Here is a 17,890-nt window from a genome sequence, read left to right as displayed (position 1 = left end):
CTGCTTGGAGAGGCTGCTTCCAGCTCCCACATACACCTGCCTCTCCTGCCTCTGAGGCCCACTAGGCTTCGCTGGCCTCAGCTGAGTCTGCCTGGGATGCCTCATGCCCTCCTCTGAGGCCAGGTGGGACCCAGAGTGGTGCCAGGGAGGCTGGGTGGAACACTGCTGGGCTTCTAGAAAGATGGCAGCAGGCAACATGGACAGGACAGAACTCGAGGGTCATCAGTCTGCTCTGCCCCAGAACTTTCCGACCACTGGCTGGCCAAGCCAGGAAGGAGGAGAGCACTGCGTCATTAGCATCCCTAGACTCGACCTGCCCAAGGCTCCCTGCTCTCCAGGGACCACTGGCTATCCTGTCTCCATCCTTCCCTTCTGTCTTCTCAGGGCTCCTTTTCTTCCCTGCCCCTCTTGCTCCTCCTGACCTCTCTGCAGAGCCTTTTGTCCCCGCCCCAGTCCCTCCTCTGGAGCTCAAGGTTTGAGTTACTGCCATGTGAGTCCAGACCTAAGAGCAAAATAGTGTAATTACCAAATTCTTCCAGGACAAAGACGCCTCGAACTGTATTGCACTTTTTAATGTGATTCAGCTCTATGAAAACCTGCAAGAGAGGGAGGGAGGGAGGGGGCGTAAGGCCCAAAGGCTCCAGCCCTGCCCCATAGAGCCCACTCTCCCAGCTACAGCCCCACGCCCCCTGAGGAAACCTAGTTCCCCCAGGGAGGACATAAGAATCCACACACACACAATCAACAGCCTAAGAAGCGAAGAAAGCAGAGAGGGCGAGTACCTTCCGCTCCTGGCCGGAGGAGAAAGCATGGGAGAGAAATGAAGGCATTAGTTTTAATGGTCAAACCCAACCCAAAGGCCCCTCTGCTGGCCTGGGCTCCCCACCCCATACCCTCTGCCCAGGGCAGCGCTCATAGGACACGGTGCCCCAGGGATCTCTGACCCAGTCCATCTGGTCTCTACCCTTCCATACATCCTCCTCCGGCGCAGAGGGCTGGCACGGGTGCAAAGCTCCCCTCAGACTGTCCTTGGGGTGGGAGGTGATCTTATCTTCCTTGACACAGGATCCAGGACCTCCCAAGAAGTATACAGTAACATTAATAACAGCTACCATGTGCTGAGCGCTCCTTGGCAGTTTACCAATTTTTATCTGCCTAGCACAGTCTATGGTACTGTCCCCATCTTACAGATGGGAAAGGAATAGGATCAGAACACTTATTTGCTTGTGAATAAAGCTGGGCCTCAGATCCAGGACATTCTGACTCCAACTCTGTGCTTTTCCCATCTGTCATTCCAAGTTGCATAACCACACTGGGAGGGCCAAAGCTCTGTTCACCCCAGCTGCCTGCTGCATGGCAGAAGATGGGTCGGGCCCCAAGCCATTGCTCCATCATCGATTCAGACCATGGAGTCAGACCCAGAAGTCAGCCTTCACTATCCCTCTCTGCAGGATGCTACTTCTAGGAGCCAAGACTTCCAGTACAGGGCGCTTTGGACACAGTGTGAGGTTGTTATGTGGAAGACCTGGGATGGGGGCCACTGAGGGCTGGACAAGGAGGGGGCAGGATGTCTGGTTGTCTAAGAGTTCATCTTCTGGGGGGGGGACTGAAATGGGATCAGAAACTGGCCCTCTAGCACCTCATGGTCCACAGAGGACAAAGGCACTACCCCGTGGATCTTTATGGGTCTGCTGCCACACTAGGTCTCAGGTTGGAAATACACTAACAGGACAAGGATATCTGGGCAGTCATTTAGGTACTTTGTGTTGCATCTAAACTTCCCAGCTAGACAGATGTCTTCCCTGCTAAACTGGCAAGGAAGGACAAAGCCACTTCGAAGTCAGATATCCACCTCCCCTGAGTTTCTGTTGCTTGGCCAGGGGCTTCAAGATATCATACTGAGACCTAGTTCGGAGCCTTGGGGACTTTAGGGGAGGGGAAGAAAGGCACTTGTGTGAGGAGTCAGAGCCGGGAACGGACCTGGGATGATGCGCTGGCCTCAGAGGGAATTAGCTTAAGGACTGTCCACTGAGAGAAAAGGTAACACTGTGTTAAAAGACCAAAAGGAGAAAGAAATGTCAGCTCCTGGGTGGAATCACAAGAAGGAAAAAGGATCCTGAAACACCCCCATCAAAGGAAGGACATGAGGCCTGTGGAGCAGGGCAGAGGAGGGACACCCAGAAGAGGAGAAAGGACAAGAATCAGCAGAAGGAAAGGCAAACACCCATACTCCGAGAGGACAGACAGACAGACAGACAGACAGACACACACACACACACACACACACACACACACACACACACACACACAGAGTTCAGGCACACTAGAAGCACACAGGAGATCAGCCAGTCTAGACTCTCAAAGCAGAACCACCAAGCAAAGCACACCCTGGGAATACAGGAAGGCAGAGACACGCAAGAGAGGCCGAGTGAGACGCTCCCACTCACACTGTGTGAGCAGTGGATGGGCAGTACAGCCACCAAGCCTCACTCTCTTTCCCAGTCCCCAACACAGGCTCCCTGCTGCATCTGCTCAGAGCCTGGTGGTCTCACCAAGGTCACTGCGCCCTCCCCTTTGGTTTCGCTCTTGGTCCAGCCATTCACCTCTCTCTGGCCCAAGGCTCTCCCTCTTGCTCACTGGGAGAGCACCGAGAGCCTGGAAACTGATCTTATTACAGGTCGGACACTAGGGCCAGGAGGCCTTGGGCTGCTGCTTGTGCCTACCTGGTTGTGCATGAACTTGAGATTGATCCCTTCCAGGGTGACTTGAAGCAAGCCACCCTCTCCAGTCTTCATGTCCTGCACAGGGAACTCACCACCTAGTTCAGGCCCTGTGGTAAGGAGGAAGGTGTCAGCTCACTGGCAAAGTGAAGAGTCCCACAGCCTGACTTCCTAAGCAGGTCTGTGTGGTCAGGAGGAGGGTACTGTCGGGGGCCGACCGCTCCTCACCGGGCTTGATGCTTTGTTGCCGGGCAGCGGCGCGCTCCATGCTGTCCTTCACGCAGTAGTACAGCTCCCGACACTGCAGCACAGGGAGGGGGGTCCTGTAATGGAGCCTTCCAGGGTTCCATGTTCCCCACTCTAGGCTACCACTACCTGACTAATGTCAACACCAGGACTCAGGGCAGCGTAAGTTACTCCACATGACAGCTGGAGGCCAAAGTATGGCTCTAGGCGTGGATTTTTGGAATTTTAACTTTCCAGTAACAATCTCAGCACTTAGTCCTAAATGCCTACCTAACCCCCAGCTCAAACAGAGACCCAAGTACCTTCTTAGTATAGAACTTGTTGAGCTGGGTCTCAGAGCCGTTTCTACGCCACAAACACAGGACCTTGGTCTTGGGACAGTAGGTCATGTTGATGAGTTTCTCATACCACCAGCGCTCATATACTGTCCCGATGTTACTACGTAACACCACACAGTCATCACACACCTGGAAAGATGCACAGCACAGATCAGTGGCTCTGGTCTCTGATAGTTTTTTCCGTCCCAGTTCCTGTGTCTACAGGGAAAGGATGACATACATGATGGACCCTAGGAGCAGCCCCAGGATTATTTTCGGCCCGGGACTCGGGGTCCCCCTAGGGGAGATCATAAGCACTGAACGGCTGGACACACTGTGTTCAAAGTATTACTGACAGAAATGGAATCCTTGAAAGAGGCCTGTGTACAAAGAGGCACATTGTCCAAATCAGTGAGTGTGTACCACCTCACGTCTGCTTTCTAGACCAAGGATTTGAAGTGTACCTCCTGCCTCTGTCTTACAACCACGTGGAGAAATCAGCTCTATTATCAAACACAGGGCAGGCTTAACCAAAGAGAAAAAGTTGGAGCCAATCAATTTTCTACTTTTAGCTGTTCTCTACTCCTAGAGAATACTTTTGTGATTACATAAGAGAAACATGAACAGTAGTTATTGCATAAAAATACTCAATATGGCAGGGTGGTGGTGGCGCATGCCTTTAATCCCAGCACTCGGGAGGCAGAGGCAGGAGGATCTCTGAGTTCGAGGCCAGCTTGGGCTACCAAGTGAGTTCCAGGAAAGGTGCAAATCTACACAGACAGACCCTGTCTTGAAAAAAAAAAAAAAAAAAAAAAACTCAATATGGGATGATAAACGTTAAGAAGCAGGGTCCCCTGCATATGCTTTTTCTGTTCAACAGTCCCCTCCAGGTGAACTCAGCTGTCCTCACGACTTGTTATTGTAGTGACACTGTGGCATGCTGGGTAAGAGCAGGTCTAAGGTCAGAGTGCTTGGGTTGAGAGCCTAGCTCTACCACACCTGGTTATGTCATGTTGAGCCGGCTCTTGTGTTGCTATTTCTCACGGCTAAGGAGGGCCCGTTGACAGTAATAACTAACTACACTGGTAAATGGAGTACTATCCATACATTTCTTCTCTGTCTTTGGAGACGGTGTCCCACTCTACGTAGTCCTGGCTGTCCTGAACTCGCTCTGTAGCCCAGGCTGGCCGCAAACTCACAGAGCTCGTCCTGCCTCTGCCTCCTGAGTGCTGGGATTAAAGGACTGCTCCACTATGCCTGGCACAATATGCACGGAATTCTTACTGTGCACCAAAAGCCAGGACCAGGTCTGGGAGTGTAGCTCAGCCGTGGAGCACTTGTACATGGAAAGCACCCATTCTGCTGCTTTGACAACCCAGTTGTGATACACAAGTGTAACAGTTAGGAGCAGTGAGATGCCTCAGCAAGTAACAGTGCTTTCTAAGCAAGCATGGGGACTTGAGTGCCATCCCCAAACCCACACAAATACGGAACAAGAGAGAACCAACCCTACAAAGTCGTCTTCTGATCTCCATACACATTCACACACCAGTAATAAATAAATTACTATATATAATTATTACTAACATAGTATGCTCTTAGAATCTTTCTCTATCCAAGCCCTGTCTTCTCTGCTCCTGACCACTCTTTTGCTGGTTATCTCATATATGGGACCTGAAACATCACTCATCCAGACCAGGACTCAGCACCTCCTGGGCAGGTGCTCCTAAGTCTTATCGTAGTAAATGGCACCACCACCTACGCAGGTGCCCGAGTCAGAAGTGAAGGAGGAACACACAGCTCCTTGTTCTGAAGTAGGAGTGCATATTGCAGCATGGTTGAGAAGGAAGTACCATATCCCCTTGGTGAGGTGTTTCTCAGAACTGAGGGCTAGCACAGCAACGTCACGTACACGCACAGCCCAGCTATGGTGAGACCCTGTGTCATAAACACCCCCATGCACACACTTAAAAGGAGACACAAAGGAACCCTGTAAATACAGAGAGATGAATCTATGAAACCACAATAAAAAATATATATATTTAGAAGATATTCTTGCCAAAATATTGAATCTGAAATTAAGCACCTCTACTGGGCTAATAGTTTATAAGAAAGACAAAAAATGTGGTTGGGGATTTAGCTCAGTGGTAGAGCGCTTGCCTAGCAAGCACAAGGCCCTGGGTTCGATCCTCAGCTCCACATACAAAAAAAAAAAAAAAAAAGACAAAATATGTGTCAATGTTCAAGGAGGTATGACCACCAAAAAGAGGCAGGCAGATCTATGTGAGTTTGAGGCTAGCCTGGTCTACACAGTGAGTTCTAGGCCAGCTATGGCTATACTGTAAAACACTGTCTCAAGACGGGCGGTGGTGGCGCACGTCTTTAATCCCAGCACTTGGGAGGCAGAGGCAGGAGGATCTCTGAGAGTTCGAGGCCAGCCTGGTCTCCAAAGAGAATTCCAGGAAAGGCACAAAGCTACAGAGAGAGAGAGAAGACACTTGCCATCAAGGCTGAAGACTGAGTTTGAGATCCAGAGTCCATATGGTGGAAAGAGAAAATCAACTCCTATAAGTTGTCCTCTGACCTCCACACACTTGCTGTGATACACACACACACACACACACACACACACACACACACACACACACGTACATTTTTTAAAAAGGAAAGAGAGAAAGGGGAAAATAATAATTTATGTCCATAGATTTGTTTTGTTTTGAGACAGGGTTTCTCTGTGTAACAGCCCTGGCTGTCCTAGAACTCACTCTGTAGACCAGGCTGGCCTTGAGCTCAGAGATTAGCTGGGATTAAAGGTGGCCACCACCGCCGCCTGGCTATGTTCACATCTTATTGCTTGCCTGCCTACAATCTCCTGGAGGATACAAAGGAGACAATTACTTGTAGGATGAAAAGACAAGGACAGTAGAAAATGATGAGTGGGGGATTAGATTATGCACCAGACACCACCTAAGCATATCATTTTCTAGTGTTCTGATTCACAAACAATGCAGTTATGTCACACATCCATACTGATAAAAGAAATGGTGAGGAATCATCTAGTTACTTAATTATTTGCATAATAACTTGATAAATTAATGATAAATGGATTGTGAGAATAGATAAGGTAAGTGGGAAACAAAGCCTAGCATTGGTCTAGGAGCTTCTTGTGTCTCTGAAATATTCTTCTGGCTTTCCAACAGGAAACTAGAACTCACTTCCATGAAAAAGATATCTCCATTTGTGTCTGTCCCCGCATGTACAACAAATGTCTGCTTCTTCATGTGCCGGCTGCCACTGGACCGGATGGAGAGATCACGTCCACTCTGAGGAAAGAAAGGTGCTTAGAGACATTCAGATGTTGCTCTTACACACAAAAATGAATAAAAATGCCTCACTTGGCAATTCAATTCCTAACAGCTTCCTTAGAACAATTCCAACCCCACCAAGAGAGGGTTTCTCCATGTAGCCCTGGTTGTCCTAGAACCTGTAGACCAGGCTGGCCTCAACTCAAGAGATTCGTTTGCCTCTGCCTCTGTGATGGGATTAATGGCTTGTGCCACCATGCCCACCACTTAGCACCATCTATTTGCTAGCCACTGGCCACAAGGAAGGACCTAGGACTTTTTTGAGCCAGGGACCCTATGCCTCTTAAAAAAAATGAAGCTCCTGTGCTCGCTTCAGCAGCACATATACTAAACCTGGAACGAGACAGAGAAGATTAGCATGGTCCCTGCACAAGGATAACATGCAAATTTGTGAAGCGTTCCATATTTATAAAAAAAAAAATAATGAAGTTCTCAAAGAGTTTCTGGGGTTGGGGATTTAGCTCAATGGTAAAGCGCTTGCCTAACAAGCGCAAGGCCCTGGGTTCGGTCCTCAGCTCTGGGGAAAAAAAAAAAAATTCTGTTTATGTGAGTTATAGCTAAACTCACTATTCTAGAAATATTAATAACATTTTAATGTTTATTAATTCATTAAAAATAATTTATTGATAGCCAAACATGAAAAAGAACATACCTTTGATAAAATATATTTCTCCTGATAACAGCAATAATAAAAAGAGTAGCAATGTTTTTGCTTATTTGCAAATCTCTTTAACGTTTGGTTTAGGAGAAAGTAGCTGCATTCCTGGACTGGGCATGGTGTCACACATTTAAGAGGCTAAGCCAGAAGGACCACAAGTCTGAGGTTAGCCTGGGCTACATTAAAAACACCAGAAAGAACGAAAGAAAGAAAGAAAGAAAGAGAGAGAGAGAGAGAGAGAGAGAGAGAGAGAGAGAGAGGGAGGGAGGGAGGGAGGGAGGGAGGGAAGGGAGGAAAGGAAGGAAGGAAGGAAGGAGCTAGCAATAGAGAGGGAGGAACCGGCCCTGACACACGCCTGTCATCTCCGCATTGGGAGGTAGATGCCAGAGGATCAGAAGTTTAAGATCATTCTCAGTTGCATAGCAAATATGAACCATGAAATCCCCTTCTCATAAAAAAATAAAATAAAATATGGTACACACCTTTAATACCAGCACTTGAGAGAGGCAGAGGCAGGCCTGGTCTACACATTCACTGAGTTCCAGGCCAAGCAGGGCTACATAGTGAGACCTGTCTCAAAAATAAAATAGAGAGCTGGAGAGATGGCTCAGAGGTTAAGAGCACTGGCTGCTCTTCCAGAGGTCCTGGGTTCTATTCCCAGCAACCACATGGTGGCTCACAACCATCTGTAATGACATCTGGTACCCTCTGCATACATAATAAATAAATATTTTTTAAAAATAATAATAAAATAAAATAGAACAAAATAAAATAAAGAGTCAGCAAGATAGTTCATCAGGTGAAGGAGTGTGACAAGCTGAGTTTGACCTTTGGCACCCACACAGTAGAGGACTCCAGCGGCTTGTCCTATAATGCACAGGCACACAAACAGATAAAAATCCGATTTGAAGAGTAAGAGTCATCTTTGTTTAAAAAAATAAACGTAGCTGAGTGTGGTGGCGCACACCTTTATCTCAGCATTTGAGAGGTAGAGGCAGGAGGATCTCTGAGTTTGAGGCCAGCCTGGTCTATATAGCAAGTTCAAGGACAGCCAGAGCTACTATTTATTGAGATGCTGTCTCAATAAGGAGAAAGAGAACAGCTCAATCCGCACACCTGCTTCTGACTCACGCTACTGAGTGTGTGGCTTAGGCTAAGGAACATAGGAAAATGTGACCTCACAGGTGAGCACTGGAAAGGGGGAGTTCTAAGGCCTTTTCAGGTAAGCAGGAGTATTCTTTGCTACTATGCCCTGCTGGTCTAGAACTTGATCTCTAGACTAGGCTGGCTTCAAACTCAATGCAACTGTCCTCTGCCTCCCGAGCACTGGGATTAGCAGCATTGTCATCAGCAGCTGAGAAGTGGTGGTTTCTTAGAGCTGCAATGTAAATCTGAAAACACATTGATGAATTGTTTATACTGTTACAGTAAAGTTCACCTGCTTACCCTGCACTTTGAGTGGAACCCTTATTTGTATTTGTAATGTCACATAGTATATTAGAAAGACACTAACCAAATATTAATACCTCATTATATCTTTTTTTTTTTTTTTTTTGCCAGAACTGAGGACCGAACCCAGGGCCTTGTGCTTGCTAGGCAAGCGCTCTACCACTGAGCTAAATCCCCAACCCCTTGAGCTAAATCCCCAACCCCTCATTATATCATATTTTTAAAAAAAATCACAGTTTACGGTGGCGAACACCTTTAATCCCAGCACTCGGGAGGCAGAGCCAGGCAGATCTCTGTGAGTTCAAGGCCAGCCTGGGCTACCAAGTGAGTTCCAGGAAAGGCACAAAGCTACACAGGGAAACCCTGTCTCAAAAAACAAACAAACAAACAAACAAACAAAAATCAAATTCATTACATCATCAATCTCATTAGAAAAGCCTTAAAATACTAGACAGCTGGCCAGGTGTAGTGGTGCATACCTTTAACCTCACCATTTGGGAGGCAAAAGTGGGTGGATCTCTGTGACTTTGAGGCTAGCCTGGTCTAGTAGTGAGTTGCAGGCCAGCCAGGACTATTTAATGAAACTCTGTCTTTAAAAAAGAAAGAAAGAAAGAAAGAAAGAAAGAAAGAAAGAAAGAAAGAAAGGCCAGGCGGTGGCGGCACACGCCTTTAATCCCAGCACTCGGGAGGCAGAGCCAGGCGGATCTCTGTGAGTTCGAGGCCAGCCTGGTTCTAGGGCAGCCAGGGCTACAGAGAGAAACCCTGTCTCAAAAAACCAAAAAGAAAAAAAGAAAGAAAAGCTTCATATCAAAAAATTTTTCCAAAATTCTTATTTTCACTTAAAAATTTGACTCATTATTGGCAACAAATATTGTCAATTGTCCACCTAAAAAGAACTGGTTCACCATATTGCTTTTAGAAAAAAGGCTGCCAACTCAACCTAATAGTCATAGAGAAAATGGTGTTTCATGGACAAAGCTAATATTTCCTCTGTCACAGATTGCTTTTCCTCATAATAACCAACACACTGGGTTTTACAGCAGAAATGCTTTATGTATCCTTCCCATTTTATTACAGAGAATATTAAAAAGACATATAAGTGATTATTAAAATTTAATAAATTAAAATTTTTTACTGATTTATCAAGGACATTCATAAGTGAAACTGGCTTTTTTATTTTTTTATTTTATTTCTATTTTATTTTTATTTTATGTGTATGAGTGTTTTGCCTGCATGTCCACATGTGCACACATATGTGCCTGGTGCCAAAAGTCAGTACCGGATCTCCTGGAACTGGAATTACAGATGGTTGTGAACCACCCTGAGGGTGCTGGGAATCAAGCCCAGGCCCTCTGCAAGAGCAGTGTACTCTCTCCGGTCCCAAAACCGGCAGGGATTTTTGTTGTTTTTGCTTTTGTTTTTTAAGATTTATTTATTATGTATACAGTATTCTGCCTGCATGTATGCGTGTAGGCCAGAAGAGGGCACCAGATCTCATTACAGATGGTTGTGAGCCACCATGTGGTTGCTGGGAATTGAACTCAGGACCCCTGGAAGAGCAGCCAGTGCTCTTAACCTCTGAGCCATCTCTCCAGCCTGCTTTTGTTTATTTTTGAGACTGAGTTTCTCTGTATAACAGCTCTGACTGTCCAGGAACTCGCTCTGTAGACCAGGCTGGCCTTGAACTCACAGAGATCCATCTGCCTCTGCCTCCTGAGTGCTGGGATTAAAAGTGTGTGCCACCACCACCCAACTAACTGTAATTTTTAAAAAGTCAGTTTCAGGGCCCAGAGAGATAGCTCAGCAGTTAAGAGCACTTGCTATTCCTCCAGAGGACTGGGGTTTGAATCCCATCACCCTCATGATGGCTAACAACTGAATCCAATCCCAGGGGCTCCGACATGCTCTTTTGTGCTCCTTGGACACCAGGAACACACAAGTTGCACAGACACACATAGACAAATTAGATATATATAAAAGAATAAAATTTTAAAAAATTGTAAAACACAGTTTCAGGCTAAAAATAAATCAATCCGAGTAATAGGATCACTGGTGTTTAGCATGAAAGACATTGTGGTTTTTTTTTTTTTTTTTTTTTTTTGGAGCTGAGGATCAAACCCAGGGCCTTGCACTTGCTAGGCAAGCGCTCTACCACTGAGCTAAATTCCCAACCCATTTTTTTTTATTTAATTAAATTTTATTTATTTATTTATTTATTTATTTGCTTGTTTGTTTTTTGAGACAAAGGTTTCTCTATATAGCTTTGGAGCCTGACCTGGAACTGGCTTTGTAGACCAGGCTGGCCTTGAACTTAGAGATCTGCCTGCCTCTGCCTCCCGAGTGCTGGATTTTATTATTTTAATGTGTATTAGTATTTATGTGCAGTATGTGCATGGCTGACGCTCTCAGAGGTCAGATGAGGGTGTTAAGTCCTCGAGAACTAGAGTCACAGTGGTGAACTGCCATGTGGGTGCTGGGAATCGGACCCAGGTTCTCTGGAAGAGCAGTCAGTGCTGCTCTTAAGCACTGACCCAACCCTTTATCCCTTTGAACTCATTTTATTTACTTATTAATTCATCCCCTCATTTTGTGTGGGTGTGGGTAGGTGAGTAGGTATGTCTGTGTGGAGCGTGCATGTGCTATGAAGCTCATGTGTAGGTCAGAGAACAGCTGGCAAGAGCTGGTCTTCTCCTTCTACTGTGTGGGTCCCAGGGATCAAACTCAGGTTGTCAGGGTTAGCATCAAGTGCCTTTACCTACTGATCCACATCACCAACCAAAACTGTCTCCCCCCCCCCCCACCTCAGAGACAGGGTTTCTCTGTGTAGCCCTCCCTGCTCTAGAACTTGCTCTGGAGACCAGGCTGGTCTCGGACTCAGAGAGCCATCTGCCTCTGCCTCCTGAGTGCTGGGATTAAGGGCATGCACCACATGCCAAGTTTATAAAATTGTCTTTTTTTTAAAATGGAATACAGAGCTGGGGAGATGGCTCAGAGGTTAAGAGCACTGACTGCTCTTCCAGAGGTCCTGAGTTCAATTCCCAGCACCCACATGATGGCTCACAACCATATGTAATGTGATCTGGCACCCTCTTCTGTGTACATAATAAATAAATAAAATCTTTAAAAAAAAAATGCATGGAAGTAAGAGTGGGGCTCACATAGTTTAGTTTAGTCATAATAGTAATGTGCCAGCAATCTATACAAGACTGCTTTTGTAGTTCTGGTGCAAATATTAACCAGTTAAAAGAGGCTTTTCAGCAGGGGTGGTGGTGGCACACACCTTTAATCCCAGCACTCGGGAGGCAGAGCCAGGCAATCTTTGTGAGTTCAAGGCCAGCCTGGGCTACCAAGTGAGTTCCAGGAAAGGCACAAAGCTACATAGTGAAACCCTGTATTGAAAAACCAGAAAAAAAAAAAAAAAAAAAAAAAAGAGGCATTTTAGCTGTGGGCATTGGTGTCACATACCTTTAATCCCAACACTCAGGAGGCAGAGGCAGGCAGATCTCTGTGAGTTCAAGGCCAGCCTGGTCTACAGTGTGAGTTCCAGGACAGGCAGGACAGTTACACAGAGACACCCTGTCTTGTTTTTTAAAGAGACATTTTAGTGTTGCTGTGAGAACAGATTTCACAGGTCTCATAGGTCCCCAGACATCGGCAGACCTTCCATGGAAATGGCTATACTGTGACAGTTGGGGTACTCAGAGTCCCTGACACTGAACAGAAGGGCTAAAACCTCCCCTGGACTAATGCCCCGTTCGAAACAAGGGATTAACCGGCTGCATGGTGACATGACCAGCAATGTTCCATGTGGGAGCTCTGCAGCAGGGAAGGATGACAAGCGGAGCGGAAGTAGCCTGAGGGGTGGTCAGGTATGCTCACCAGATTGGTCAGCTGATCAAGCACCTCATTGATTTGCTGGCTGTATACAAGGCCAATGTGGGACTTTCCCATCAGACGCCGCACTTTCTTCCTGATGTCATTCTTGTTCACCTGGAAAGCCAAGACACGCGTCTTAACAAAGGATCTGTTCTCTTCCCAACTGAGGCGGAGACAAGACAATGTCTAAGTTTGCACACATCTATCTGAGAGAAATGGAATTCTGAAAAACTGTATCACTGACTGTGGCAGAACATTTGCAGCTGTGTATTCTGTTCAACGGAATTCAAGCATGGAGGAAACGTATAATACAAGAAATGCTGATTAGTGATACAAGCCAGAGTTATGTGGGAGGAGGGACTCTCAATGGAGAGAATGCCTCCATAAGACTGGCCTGCAGATAAGCCTGTGGGGCATTTTTGACTAATGATTGATGTGAGGGAGCCCAGCACACCGTTGGCAGTGTCCTCCCTGGGCAAGTGGCTCTAGGATGTGTAAGAAAGCAGGTTGAGCCAGGTGGTAGTAGTGCACGCCATTAATCCCAGCACTTGGAAGGCAGAGGCAGGTGGATCTCTGTGAGTTCTAGGACAGCCAGAGCTACACAGAGAAACCCTGTGTCAAAAAACCAAACCAACCAACCAACCAACCAACCAAACAAACAAACAAATGGCCGCAGGCTGAGCAAGCCAATAAGCAGCACTCCTCCAGAGTGTTTGCATCAGCTCCTGCCTCCAGCTTCCTGCCTCAGCTTCCACTGATGATGGACTGTGACCATGAGCTAGCCATGTTAGCCAATGAGCCCTCTTGTTCCCATGTTGCTTTTGGCCATAGTGCTTATAACAGTAACAGAAATCTAACTAAGACACAAGATCAATCGAGTCAAAAAGCTTACAGAGCCATCTCCATATTTGGGCAGCTGATCCCTTCACTGTTAGAGGTTAGGGAGAACAGGAGGTACTCAGCGAGGCTCGTTCTCACAACTATATTTTACCACCACCCATCCGAACCCATTCTCTTTCAGAGAAGAACGCTCCTGCTTGGTAACACACTTTTCCACAGCTAAGACAAAAGCTCAAACAACTCAAACTAGGACTTATCATTTCTTTGTTAATAGTGTGCTGTGGATATCGCTCTGTATAAATAAAACGCTGATTGGCCAGTAGCCAGGCAGGAAGGATAGGTGGGACAAGCAGAGAAGAGAAGGCTGGGAAGTGAAGGCAGAGGGGAGAGACACGGCCAGCCACCGCCATGAGAAGAAAGATGTAAGGTACTGGTAAGCCATGAGCCATGTGGCAACTTATAGATTAATAGAAATGGGTTAATTTAAGATAGAAGAAGCAGATAACAAGAAGCTTGCCACGGTCATACAGTTTGTATACAATATAAGTCTCTGTGTGCTTACTTGGTCTGAATGACTGTGGGACTGGTGGGTAAGAGAGATTTGTCCTGACTGTGGGCCAGGCAGAAAAACTAACTACAATAGTGGGTATTTTTTTATTTTTGACAAGATTTTAGATAGTTTTATCTGGTCTTGAACTTACAGCCAAGGCTAGCCTTGAATGCCTGCTCCTCCTGCCTCTACCTCCCAAGTGCCTTATTTGCTGGCATGACTACCATGCCTCGTTAGGCAGCTTTTTCCAGTGATAAAAAAATTATGCATGACAAAGGGCTGGCGCTGGAAATAAATTCTGAGCCCCTGAAGGGTTTAGAATATACTACTGGAAAAAGTGAATTAAATCAGTTGTACTCTGTGGGGAGCTTTATTGCATCCTAAAACAACTTAACAAAGGGAACACATATAAAATTAAAAGTAGACAAGTAACAAGTGATAACCAATTACCTTTATAACACTCATTAACAAAAGCCTGGTAGCTTCAGTTAAATGGATAGTGTGGAAGCTGGACAGAAGCCTTGGACTTTCAGTTAGGAAGAGAGCCACAGTCAGATACTGGGACAGCTTCTCAACTGTCCCAGAATTTAGGCAATAGAGCTTACGTCCAGTGAGAGCTGGCCATAAGCAAATTCAACATTACCTTCATCAGTAGCATATAGGATATGAGGTTGTGTAAAAGTGTAGCCAGTAAACGATCTTCGTCATCCTCCAGGCGCTTCCGGTCATGTTCTCCTAGGGACAGGTACCTAGGCAGAAGACCAGGCACAGGTTAGTGCTCAGGTGGAAGACCACAAAAGACAGTGGAAAGAACTGAATAGGAGTATTCCCATGTCTTTCCTAAGTCCCATACCTGTCGATCATTTCCTGAGGACCCTGGTCCATACCCATCCCTTCTCTTTCCAACATCACAGCATCTAAGAATGCATCTTCCCAGAACTGCATTTGGTCCCATAAAGTAGAACGCTCTTTGCCTGTGTAGAATAATATTATTTCTTGGGTAGGGGCATGGCTTATTTAACATTTCAAGAATAGAGCTGACAAATGAAAAGGTAGTAAGCCCTAGATAAAACAAGGTCATTCCAAATTCTAGGGCAATGGAAACCAGATCTAATACATTTTGCCACCAACCCCAGAGGCCTCCAAGCGAAGCCCAGCCCTTCCCAGGCAGGAAGAAAGAGCACATCACACAAAGAAAAGCAGTTACTTATAGAAAAGGTCTCCATAGCAGCATCCTCTAACTGGTCCCACATGGATCCTTTGTCCCTTCCTGCCAGCATGTGAGCAGGAAGGGACACAGCAGCAAGAGGAAAGAAAGGAGACAGAGAGACAAAGCCTGTTGATTAACACCAAAACCCATTTTCATCTAGTTTTCAGCCCCTGCTTATCCCACAGATTCTTTGGTTCAGATTTTAAAATGCTGTCTGGCCTAGTGAGACGGCTCAGTCGGTAAGGTGCTCGCTGTCAAGCCTGATGACCTGGGTTCAATTCCTGGAGCCCACATGGGAGGAAGAAATAAAGAACCAACTTCCACAAGTCCTCTGACTTCCACATGTGTGCACAGCACATGCCACCCCCCCCCCCATTAAATAGATAAATATTAAAAAGGAGTTTAAAATGCGATCTGATGTCAGAATTGATATTAGCAGAAAGCCAAGCAGCAGCTGTTTGGCGCTACCCTCTCCCATGGCTGAGCCCAGCTTTCCTCTAATGCAAGGGGCCTTGCCAGCCTATTTCTTACCTAGTAGTCCCTCATAGAGATAGACGCGATGGCTTACGTCTTCTTCGGAAGAGCGAACTGGACTGCTAGCCAGCTTCTCCTTTGGCTTCAAGCTATGGGCTTTACCCTAGAAAGACAAGGTAGGTCAGATGCCAGACAGATAGAGACAAAGTAAGCCAGGCACCTTACTGAAAGGCTCACACTAAATAAACATCCATTAACAACACAATTATCCCTGCATCTGCTACTATGTTTGGCTAAAAGTCATCCTGATAATCCTGTTTCCTGTTACTGCTTCCTAAAGCAAGAAATGAAGGGCTCATTCTGTTCTCCTTTATTCTTTTGTCTCTGTGATGCTTTCTCTTAGAGCTGGGCATGCCTCTAATCCAGCTTGTGGAAGGCTGGGAAAGGAGGATCAACCTTAGCTTTATAGCAAGTTTGAGGCCAGCGTGGGCCACATGAGATACTGCCTCACACCCTCACCCCACAAAACAAGGTAAAACCTTTGCAGTAGCATGCACAGCAGAAAGAACACAGAGTTTGAAGTCAGACTGGCCAAGGTTCAGGTTCCTATTTTTTATTAATTTTTTAATTGCTTGTCTATAATTTTCCTTGTCTATAATAGGAACATTATAATATCTACCTCACAGGACTGGAGAAATGATTAAAATAGCTAATTCGTTTGTTTAATGTGTGCACATGCATATTCACACGTATGTTTAAGTGTCTGAGTGTGTAAGGACCCAAGTGGATATCAGGAGTTTCTTTCCATTACTTTCTACATTATACACACACAAATCATACAAGAAAAGCCTTTAGTGAGCCAAGAAATTTAAGTAACCTTCCTCACCTCAGCTGTGCAAACGCTCCTTGTTCACCAGCACAGGACAATTAAGGCTGTGTGGTAGGGAGGGCCAGAAAAAGCAGCGCACAGTGATCAGCACCCCACAAGAATGATTTAACATCCAGAGTCAATGCACAATGAAGGAATTTTTTAAAAACTCTCTCTCTTTTTTTTTTTTAAAGACAGGGTTTTCTCTGTGTAGCCCTGGCTGTCCTGGAACTTACTCTGTAGATCAGGCTGGCCTTGTACTCAGAGATCCACCTGCCTCTGCCTCCCAAGTGCTGGGATTAAAGGCGTCCAGCTCACTTTTTTTTTTTATGATTGATTGACTGATTGATTGATTGATTCTTTGTTGTTTTTCAAGACATGTTTTCTCTGTGTAGTTTTGACGCCTGTCTTGGATCTCACTCTGTAGCCCAGGCTGACCTTGAACTCACAGAGATCTGCCTGCCTCTGCCTCCCAAGTGCAGCATGTGCCACCACCTTACTCATTTTGTACATGTGTGGCTGGGGAGAGGATTTACACATGTGTTGTGGCATGCATGTGGAGGCCAGAGAACATCTTTCAGGAGTTGGTGTTCTCCTTTCACCATGAGGTTCCAAAGACGGAACTCAGGCTGTCAAAGCTGGAAGGATAAGAGCCTTTACGGCCTGCCAGGGCCCCACCCCTTTGACAAGGTCTCACCATGTAGGCTGACCTCAAACTTAAGATCCTTCTCCTTCAGCTCCTTGAGAAACAGGATTACAGGCAGGAGCCACCATGCCCAGTGGAAGGATTTTTTAAACACTACTAAAACAGTCTGTGTAGACTCAGAGTCAAGCCCGGGAACTTGAGTGACCCTGCTAACTCTTTTTTTGTTTGTTTGTTTGTTTTGTTTTTTGTTTTTTGTTTTGTTTCTCTGTAGCTTTGGATCCTGTCCTGGAACTCACTCTGTAGACCAGGCTGGCCTCAAACTCACAGAGATCCGCCTGCCTCTGGCTCCCTAGTGCTGGGATTATAGGCGTGTGCCACCACTGCCCGGCTTAGGCCCTGCTAACTCTTGATCCTATCTCGGCCTCCATTGGCTCTACTAGGCACAGACATATTGAAGGACCTAGAGACACAAATAAGCATCAGTGGTTTAAAAAAAAAAAAAAAAAAAAAAAAGACTCCATTTAAATTGTATCTTCTAGTTTCCTCTGTAGACCGAAGTACTGAAAGCTGCTATGGTGAATATCCACTGTCTTCTTCATAAAGTGGCACATGTCTCAGAGTAGTGAACCCTATCTAAAGAAGCAGGTGTAGGCTGCAAAGTACAGGGGTGA

General features: G+C 46.1%; 1 protein-coding gene and 1 non-coding gene across 36 annotated transcripts in view; one reads left to right on the top strand and one right to left on the bottom strand.

Annotated features, from left to right (window-relative positions):
* Nucleotides 1-17,890, bottom strand: part of Madd (MAP kinase activating death domain) — a 46,016-nt gene that overhangs the window by 2,622 nt on the left and 25,504 nt on the right. For 18 of the 35 annotated variants that reach the window (XM_036186200.1, XM_036186201.1, XM_036186199.1 and 15 more), the window contains 11 exons: nucleotides 15,763-15,868; nucleotides 15,229-15,291; nucleotides 14,875-14,995; nucleotides 14,665-14,770; nucleotides 12,635-12,745; nucleotides 6,499-6,606; nucleotides 3,269-3,433; nucleotides 2,949-3,021; nucleotides 2,724-2,830; nucleotides 783-791; nucleotides 527-596 (listed from right to left, as the gene is read on the bottom strand). In XM_036186200.1, coding sequence (XP_036042093.1) covers nucleotides 527-596; nucleotides 783-791; nucleotides 2,724-2,830; nucleotides 2,949-3,021; nucleotides 3,269-3,433; nucleotides 6,499-6,606; nucleotides 12,635-12,745; nucleotides 14,665-14,770; nucleotides 14,875-14,995; nucleotides 15,229-15,291; nucleotides 15,763-15,868 — 1,039 coding nt within the window. The remainder of the gene's footprint in view (nucleotides 1-526; nucleotides 597-782; nucleotides 792-2,723; nucleotides 2,831-2,948; nucleotides 3,022-3,268; nucleotides 3,434-6,498; nucleotides 6,607-12,634; nucleotides 12,746-14,664; nucleotides 14,771-14,874; nucleotides 14,996-15,228; nucleotides 15,292-15,762; nucleotides 15,869-17,890) is intronic. The other 17 variants (XM_036186225.1, XM_036186226.1, XM_036186227.1 and 14 more) reach the window with 2 other exon arrangements.
* Nucleotides 6,952-7,058, top strand: LOC118583355. Its single transcript, XR_004944926.1, has one exon. It is a non-coding gene; the product is annotated as a U6 spliceosomal RNA (small nuclear RNA).

Source organism: Onychomys torridus, chromosome 4 (assembly GCF_903995425.1).
Source record: "Onychomys torridus chromosome 4, mOncTor1.1, whole genome shotgun sequence".
Classification (NCBI taxonomy): Eukaryota; Metazoa; Chordata; class Mammalia; order Rodentia; family Cricetidae; genus Onychomys; species Onychomys torridus.
Note: the sequence above shows the minus strand (reverse complement) of the source record. Positions and strands in the feature narration are given on the sequence as shown.